Source organism: Paramacrobiotus metropolitanus, unplaced genomic scaffold (genome assembly GCF_019649055.1).
Source record: "Paramacrobiotus metropolitanus isolate TYO unplaced genomic scaffold, Prichtersi_v1.0 Parri_scaffold0000069, whole genome shotgun sequence".
Classification (NCBI taxonomy): Eukaryota; Metazoa; Tardigrada; class Eutardigrada; order Parachela; family Macrobiotidae; genus Paramacrobiotus; species Paramacrobiotus metropolitanus.
The window spans coordinates 704,922-713,039 of NW_026570289.1; the positions used below are offsets into that span (position 1 = coordinate 704,922).

General features: G+C 40.2%; 1 protein-coding gene across 4 annotated transcripts; it reads left to right on the forward strand.

Annotated features, from left to right (window-relative positions):
* Positions 1-338: 338 nt before the first annotated feature.
* LOC129594521 (serine/threonine-protein kinase Sgk3-like) lies at positions 339-6,842 on the forward strand. Of its 4 annotated transcripts, none has more exons than XM_055491225.1 (10): positions 339-517; positions 628-740; positions 819-1,127; positions 2,490-3,432; positions 3,744-3,962; positions 4,073-4,186; positions 4,270-4,533; positions 4,928-5,261; positions 5,790-6,407; positions 6,465-6,842. In XM_055491225.1, exons 4-10 carry the CDS (start codon positions 3,379-3,381, stop codon positions 6,488-6,490), a joined length of 1,629 nt encoding a protein of 542 aa, XP_055347200.1. In that variant the 5' UTR covers positions 339-517; positions 628-740; positions 819-1,127; positions 2,490-3,378; the 3' UTR covers positions 6,491-6,842. The 4 variants fall into 4 exon arrangements, with proteins under 4 accessions (XP_055347200.1, XP_055347201.1, XP_055347203.1 ...); XM_055491226.1 differs by having other exon boundaries at positions 849-1,127; XM_055491228.1 differs by having other exon boundaries at positions 1,000-1,127.
* Positions 6,843-8,118: the final 1,276 nt, after the last annotated feature.

Consider the following 8,118-nt stretch of genomic DNA (forward strand, 5'->3'; position numbering starts at 1 on the left):
GAAAACGCAGCCTCGAAGCTCCGTTTTGTAATTCATCTGTGGATCACGTAGCGGACCAATAAGCGCAGCCGTTAGCTTTCGGCTTGAGAATGTTGTGGTGACTAACTCGCGTTATCTTTCACGGGCGCGCAACGGAGCGTTGTGCCCCACTTCAGACAAAACATCAGCCAAATCTTTACCCAGGTCTGATTAGAACTACTATCGTAACACAAACATGCGCTTAAATGCATGGCCCGGAAGGTGCGATCAGTCTTTGACTCACATGATACACACAGATCACAATACACTGCGTACCCGAGAATTACCAGGCCAGATCATTGCTACCAGATCACGCGCAAATTAAGACAACATAATTAGCACAACAAACGTATTTTGATTCTTTATTCACCTGTGGTACAACATCTTAATCAATAATTAAAAACATCACAGTTTTTCAGAACTATGTATTTTTGTTTTTCAGAAGCTTTGGTATTAACAGCGTATAAGCTTTGGTATTAACAGCGTTTCTGTGCATGCTGTAAGCGGAAGCTAAGCAGTAGAAACTTACAGCCTTCGTCATCAGCGTTTTTTTTAAAAAAACGCATAGATTTATTTCCCTCTGAAAAAATGAATTTAAATGACATACAGGTCACATTTACGGAGCACGGATCCGGATCCGGAATACTAGGAAAATGGAGGAAATGAATGGAGGAGAAATGGAGAAAATGAATATTGGGGCCAGCAGAGCTATCAGCTGGGAAGTAAGCTCCGCAACACGTACATAAGAAGCACGGGCAAGCAGTGTTAGACTACAAGGTCGCTTTGATGTGCTGGTCTAGACGTTCTATTTCGTATTCGTGGTGGAATAGATGTGTGAGAGCCAAGGAGAATTTTATCGAAAACCGGATGCCCGTCGAAAAACACTAGAACATGAGGAAACCATTCTACACGAATGGAGAAACTTCAGTTTCGAAGACGCTGTAGCTATCTTCCTACCTGCTGACTCATTTCGTATTCTAGTCCACCTGGATAAACTAGCGTCAGGAGTGCGTTTCTCCGCATTTTACCACATGTCGTCTAGCCGCCAACAATTTGGAACGAACCTACAAAAAATACTGGGGACAGCAGCCGCCGATTACTTCACCAAGGTAACAAATAAAAGGCTGCCGACAGTACCAAAACTCTGTGACAGTCAAATTTTCGTGAAATTTACGTTTGGCAATGCAGGTTTACTTCTGCAGCGCTAAATTTTCGCTGCAGCGCTGACGCTATCAAGCGCTTGATGCTCGAGTTTAATACGTGACTGTCGGATGGACTGTATCAATAATAATCCGTGCTCGTATAGTAAATGCGTTCGATTATTAATGAAATGTTGCTAATTTATTCACTATCGTGGTGCCATGCATTATTTTACAAGTATAAGTCGATTTGTCAAACACGGTAACTTTAAGAAAAACAAAATCAATTCGACGGAAAAATACTATAGTCGAAGTACCATATTTCTGCGTTCTATTAAAATGGGAGTTCAACTAATGATTTTTATATTTACCGCTCTGTGAAAACAAAGACTGCATTTATTAAAATCTTTACTGCGTACGCGGTTCATGTAAAAGCCTAACACGAATAGTAAATACTATTTTACTAGTAATTACTAAGTAAGTAAAAAGTAAGTTAAGGCATCGACAGAAAAGTAAAAAGTAAGTTATAGTAATACCGGAAGATTATGAAAAGTAAAAAGGAAAGTAAATGGTAACATCGACGGCAGGACGAAAAGTAAAAAGTAAGTAAGCCGCGGGGCCCGCGCTCAAGCTCTGACCCTGACTACTCAAAGTCTGACTCTGACTGTCCAAACTCTGACTCTGACTGAATAAACTAAGAATAACTTGAGAAACCTAAGAAACCTAAGAAACCTAAGAAACCTAAGAAACCTAAGAAACCTAAGAAACCTAAGAAACCTAAGAAAACTGAGAAACCTAAGAATCCTAAGAAACCTATGAAACCTAAGAAACCTTCAGAGTCAGAGTCAGACTTTGAGCGGTCAGAGTCAGACTTTGAGTAGTCAGAGTCAGACTTTGAGTAGTCAGAGTCAGAGTTTGAGTGGTCAGAATCAGAGTCAGAGTCAGAGTTGGAGTCTAGGCCAAGCCGCGGGACCAATAGTAAATACAACACTGTATACATGCTAACAAAATATTGTCATCGGTATGCAGCTACGCCCAGTCCCTTCAAACTGCTTTAGACATGCGTTGCTTTTTTCATTGCGAACGCCCTTACTTTGTGCATTGTGCCCAGTTGTTGGTATGCATGAAAACGAGGGTAGTGACTAGTGGTTGTCTAGCTTGACTTTAACTGAAGTGGTGCTACCTGCTTACGTTTATTTTCTCTTAATGTTAGAAAAATTGTAAAGCATTGACTTAGCCTTTCTTGATATAAACCGCTACAAAATTGTTCCAGGCGGATATCGCTACGACTTTAAAGTTTTTTCTCCTTATTTAATCTGGGATTAATTTCAGAGTTCGGTTTGAAACATGGGGAGAAAAGAAGTCTGCTTATATAGTCACAAGGAGTATCGGTACAATTCATTCGACTGCCATGGGAGCGGCACTTTGGGAAGAGAGTTCAAGGCAAATGTAGCTAATCGGTCTTAACAAGCTGGAAACTGCCTCCGTTGCAGTGAAAGTATTCCTGTTGCGTGCTGAAGTGCAAAATGAACCCTCAACATGGAAAAACTCGTGCCGACAACTGCCAGTTAAACGATATGACTGTAGCTAAGAAAGTAGAACTACTTTGCATTTATAATAAGAATAAAAATTTCGGTTTAAGATCAGTGTGCAGCAGCAGTACAACAAGCACAGTGTACTGCTGTCACACTGCACAGTGTACTGCTGCGCATACAGTCACAATCGCTACAGTATAAGCCGGAACCAAAAATTAGGAAACGGACTGAATGTTTGTGCCAAAGACACGCAAAATCAGATTTTGTTGTTGTCTTCGTGATTTAGTAAACTGTAATACGCTGCTTGTCATTGCTGACTAATCAATCGAGTGAATCAATCGATTCGAAGAAGGCATGACTGTTTCTGCACCGCATGGCAAAATATGAATCATAGTAGTGTGATGTGTCGTTTTGCAGTCTGTGCAGGCCAAGAAAAATCTATTTCATGTAGCATAAATTATAGCGGACTGCGCTTCGGCAACAGTTTTATGACATAGCACTTATGCCAGTTTCAGGTGGTACTTCGCACATGGCTTTTATCAGAAAACAAAATCCGATTGCTATGATCCCCGGCTGACTGGTTCGCTGAGCGTGCAGAAAGGAATCACATAAGCGCTGGCTACAAATTTGTTAATTTTTGTGTGTGGTATCACAGAACGCATCCTTATAAAACTGTGTATTTCACAATGAGCCTCGCAAATAGATCAAAGAAAGATCTTTGGATGAACGAGCTGCCAGCGGTAGGAATCATTAAATATATATAATATGTATAACAATATAATAATATGTATATAAAATAACAAGCAATTTTTGATAATCAAAATTACGATCGCCTTCGTAAGCGATCTATAACATCTGCGCCCGTGAAAACGTCGGAGTTTTTTTGTCTATGGTGCGTACAACTACGAGTGGAAATAAGGCGTTTGTAGTGCTTTCAGTATTACTAGCCGATGTATTGTATAAATAAAAAATATGTTCCACGAAAGACGACAGTAGAAGTATGGTGGTTTAACTTTGAAAAAACAAGCAGAAAAACGTCAATTTTTTGCAGTTAATGGATCGCCTCCGTCAGCTGCTACTGGCTGAGGGTGCGCGCATGACTGGGCGCGAAGCCATGAGCAAGCATAGTCTCGTTTACGCAATGTTTACGGAATGTAATCGGGTGTCAACGGGTCGTATTGCTGAGGGGTTAATGGTGAGAATGTTTCTGCGCGACTGCAAGAATTTGTACGGGCAGCTGCAAAGCCTAATAACTGAACATCTCGGACAGGTAGGTATGTAGCACTGCTCGAATGCATGAAGCTTTCTCATAGAGAGGCAGTAATAGAGAGGTTATTTCGTAGAGAGGCATTCTGGCAATCAATATGCTGATTTAAACAGGTCCGCGAAAATATTGCTCGGCTTTCGGAAGACGAATTCCTTGCCGCACTGAGTGCCTCGTGGAACCATTTTAAATATTGTAACTTGATCATTCATGGTATTTTTGAATACCTCGTAAGTTCGTTACTTTTAGATGTCGAGAGCCCTAACGGAAACTATTGATTTTCTCAGAAATCCCTCGAAAATATTTCTTGCAGAATAGAGTATACGTAAAGATTGCGAATTTGGACAATATAAAAGATTTAGGGATTCGGATCTTTCGGGATAACATCGTTTATCATGAAGAAATTCGTAATAAAGTGCGAAACAATATGATGGATAAGCGACGGCAAGGTGCAGCGGCCGATGCGGATCAGGTGCGCAGTGCTTACGAAATGCTCATGGATCTCGGCCAAGAAACCATCGATGTTTACCTGGAAATCTGCGAACATCCGTTTGTAGCGCGTTACATACAACTTCTAGTAAGCAGTAATTCATTTACAGCGGAATGGTTTCCTTAGGCAGGGTGTCATGTTTGGTACAACCTTTGCAGTGTCCGAATAGCATTTGTCTTTTTGTATGAAGCTAGTTTCCTTTTTTTTCTATTTATTTTTTTACTCATTATATTTTTTTATATTTTATTTTTTATTCGTGTTTTGTTAAATTCAAATTGTACATCAACAAGTAAATACAGATAGGGTATAATTTTGACAGCAATAAAAATACTAAAATTTCAACAACACAGATAATCTTTTTATAGTAAAGAAGTAATTACGTAATCAGTTAGATAGTAATGCTGTATGCCGGAATAAATATTAATAACATTAAGTGCGCACACCGGAACACGTGCTAATTTTTTTCTGAAATTTGTTTCAGAGCTCAGTGCAAAACATGGGGAACCAGGAAGTGTGCTTGTATGGTCGCAAGCATTGCCGTTACAACTTCCATGGCCTACTTGGAAACGGCGCCTTTGGAAACGTGTTCAGTGCAAAAACAACTGATGGCGCTGTTGAACCACTAATGTCATCCGTTGCCGTAAAGGTTTTCCCGCTACGAGCAGATATGGAGGATACAGCAGCCTGGATTAGTTGGTGCCGACGACTGCGAATACTATCGGAACTCTCGCATTTGAATCTCGTTCGCTACCATAAAATCGCTGTAGTCTCCGCTAGCAGCGAAAGACAAGTTCAAATTGTCATGCATCTTTGCGGTACAAAAGGCATAAGGTTGTCGCTTTAAATCTTCTACAACTGAATTAAAGAAAAAAATCAAAATTATGATATTTCAAAGGAGTTATTTGTTACAATAAAAATAAGTAAAGTAAGATGCAAATCACGTCATGCATCATAAGCACAACTGTTGTTAAATAAAATGTTACGAAATTTCATAGATAAAAATTTGTCGAAAATATAATTATTGCTCAATTTATTTCTATGAATACTGTAATTATCAAATTTTTATTTATGTGAGTATTGTTTACATTTAGAATTGTTCTAATTTATCGTTTATGTTCTGTTACTTAGGCCTCGTCCCGATTTCAAAGCGAATCTCGCTATGGTACGGTTGCTCAACCGCACGAGGTGGCTGTATGCAGTGGCCACGCCTACAGATACGGTACGCGAAGCCACCTCGCGAGGTGGAGTTGCTGTATCGAAACGAGATTCGCTTCGAATTCGGGACGAGCCCTTAATAATTTTTTTGTGTTGATGTACAATTTTTAACGTCATGTTATTTTCAGATGGTGGTGACCTTTCAAAATTATTGAAACAATACAGGAACAACGATTCACGGCTGGAATTACAAGCAGCTATAAGTTATGCAACGGAGATCGCCGACGGTTTATCGTTTCTGCATTACAACAACATTATACACGGAGATCTGAAACCTTCAAATGTGTTGGTCCATTCCAATCGGTTAGTGATTGGCGACCTAGACGGTAGTATACCTATGCAGCGGTATATTTCCTGTGCGGCTGACGCGGAGAATCTCTATGGCAGTCTTCACTACATGGCTCCAGAGGTTCTTCGGAAAGTTCTCACGCTTCCGATAGATCAGATACTGGGACGCAAAGTGGATATCTGGAGCTTTGGCTGCATTATTTTGGATTTAGCTGAGGGTATTATTGGAGAAAGCAATAGGTATTTATGCAAAATGGACCAGGACGGTACCGACCTGAAAATAATCGGGGCAAACATGACAACATGGGCATACGCTAAATTATTGCTGGAGGAAGGCTACTCTATGTATGTTGATCCTGCTGTTCCGACGCGTCTAGCAGAATGCATTGCAAAATGTTTGCTCGTTAAGCCGGAAACCAGAAGTTCGGCCCATGAAATGCTAAACTTATTGAAAACAGGTAAATAATTGTCAGTCAGTTTAGTGCGCTCTTTTCCATTGTTCTGGTGGATTTTAGAACCATGCGCCAATTCAGTGGGATGAACCCATCACCCGGAACGACTGGAACGACAATCCTTACGGGATCTATTTTATAATAATAAAAATAAGACCAATAATGATAATAGTAATGACAATGTTTAATTACTTTTGGAAACAAAAATACTAATTATCGTACTGCGAATTAATGCGTAATCATCTAAAAAACATACGAGTATACAAGCTACTACGTGGTTGTTAATGAAAATAAAAATCAATGGATTTCAACTGCTGATATCGCCTTTATTATGATTCATGGGTGCTGACAACTTGTAATTATTTATATTGTGTTACTAATCTGTCTCTACTGTAGTTTTGCTTCGTGTTTTCTGTTCAGAACGACTTTTAATAAACTAAGCCCGCGATCTGGTGTTTTGTTGATTCCGCTAGCTGCAAATATACCTGGATCTGATGACCAGGTTACTGTGACCTTTCGTTTTTCCAATGTATACAGCAGCACCGCAACACATTCCATCGAAGCGCGAATGGGTCGGCCAACTTTACCTTTGCCGCCCCCTTGCCTTTTTACTTTACCTTTTTCAAAATTTGCCTTTACCTTTGCCGCAGTGAATACTTTTACCGTCCCAGTTTACCGTTAAAAACGCCGTTCGAAAAGCATTTACCGTTAATTAGCTGTTAAAACATAAATTACCGTCGACACTTTGCCGTCACTACAATTCCTTGCTTAGTTATTTTGAAATTATTTCGCGACCATTAATAATTGTGTGTGGCTTTTCCCACCACCTCTCACCACCTTTAGACCCTACTTAAAATGAATCTCTAAGATTCAATCTCAGTTCTACTTGGTGACAATCGCCTCCGCCTTGAAGTCTTATTTTGGCTATTCGCTCCTGGTTCTTTTTATGCATTTTGTTAGTTTCTGATCCGTCATCGTCATTCTGATCATCGGTCTGGCATCAAATAAATCTGCGGATGTTAACGGAAAATAGTACCGGTTTTTTCCACATTTCTCGCTCAAACCAGCTTTCCATCGCGACTCAATCGGCACCTTCAGACCATCTAAATACTTTTTTGGATTGCTGTATTACATTTTATAACCAAAGGATTTGTATACGTAGGCGTGAAATCCGTTCGCGCGCGCAACATCCGGTTCGGGAGTTATTAGTGAAATAAAACTGCAAATGTTTAAACGCGCGGAGGTGTACCAGCGATATGGCACATCGCTCGTTCTGAATAGTTAAAAAATAATAATTTACAGTAAAGAATGGTGGTCAGCATTTACAAAACGTTTAGTCCAGTTTAAAGCTGTCCAATTGACACAGTCCAAACTGGAGCAGAACGCAACGATGCTCGAGTACGACTCCACGGGAAGTTTAATTTCGTTCCAAAGCCGTAAGGAATGCGAAGCTCCTAGTCCTCTCACTTGGGAATGTTTGTCCATGCAAAGACACACTTTGGAATGTTCGTCCGTCCGAAGACAATGTTCATCCATCCGAAGATACTTAAATTTTGCCGAATTTCTGGATGGTTGTTTCGAGATGACGTTCGTAGAAGTTGTCTGGAGAAACGACATCTTTATACACACGTGGTAAATTCGACCGTATGACCACTTCGCGCGAAGCGCAAAGCCAACGGGCAGATTGACGGGTTAAATTGCTAGAGATTCGATAAAA

Coding starts and splice junctions, on each gene's coding strand:
- LOC129594521 (XM_055491227.1), top strand. CDS start 3,379: ATGAGCCTCGCAAATAGATCAAAGAAAGATCTTTGGATGAACGAGCTG. Junction 3,963..4,072: donor TAACTGAACATCTCGGACAG/GTAGGTATGTAG, acceptor TGATTTAAACAG/GTCCGCGAAAATATTGCTCG. Junction 6,408..6,464: donor GCTAAACTTATTGAAAACAG/GTAAATAATTGT, acceptor GGTGGATTTTAG/AACCATGCGCCAATTCAGTG.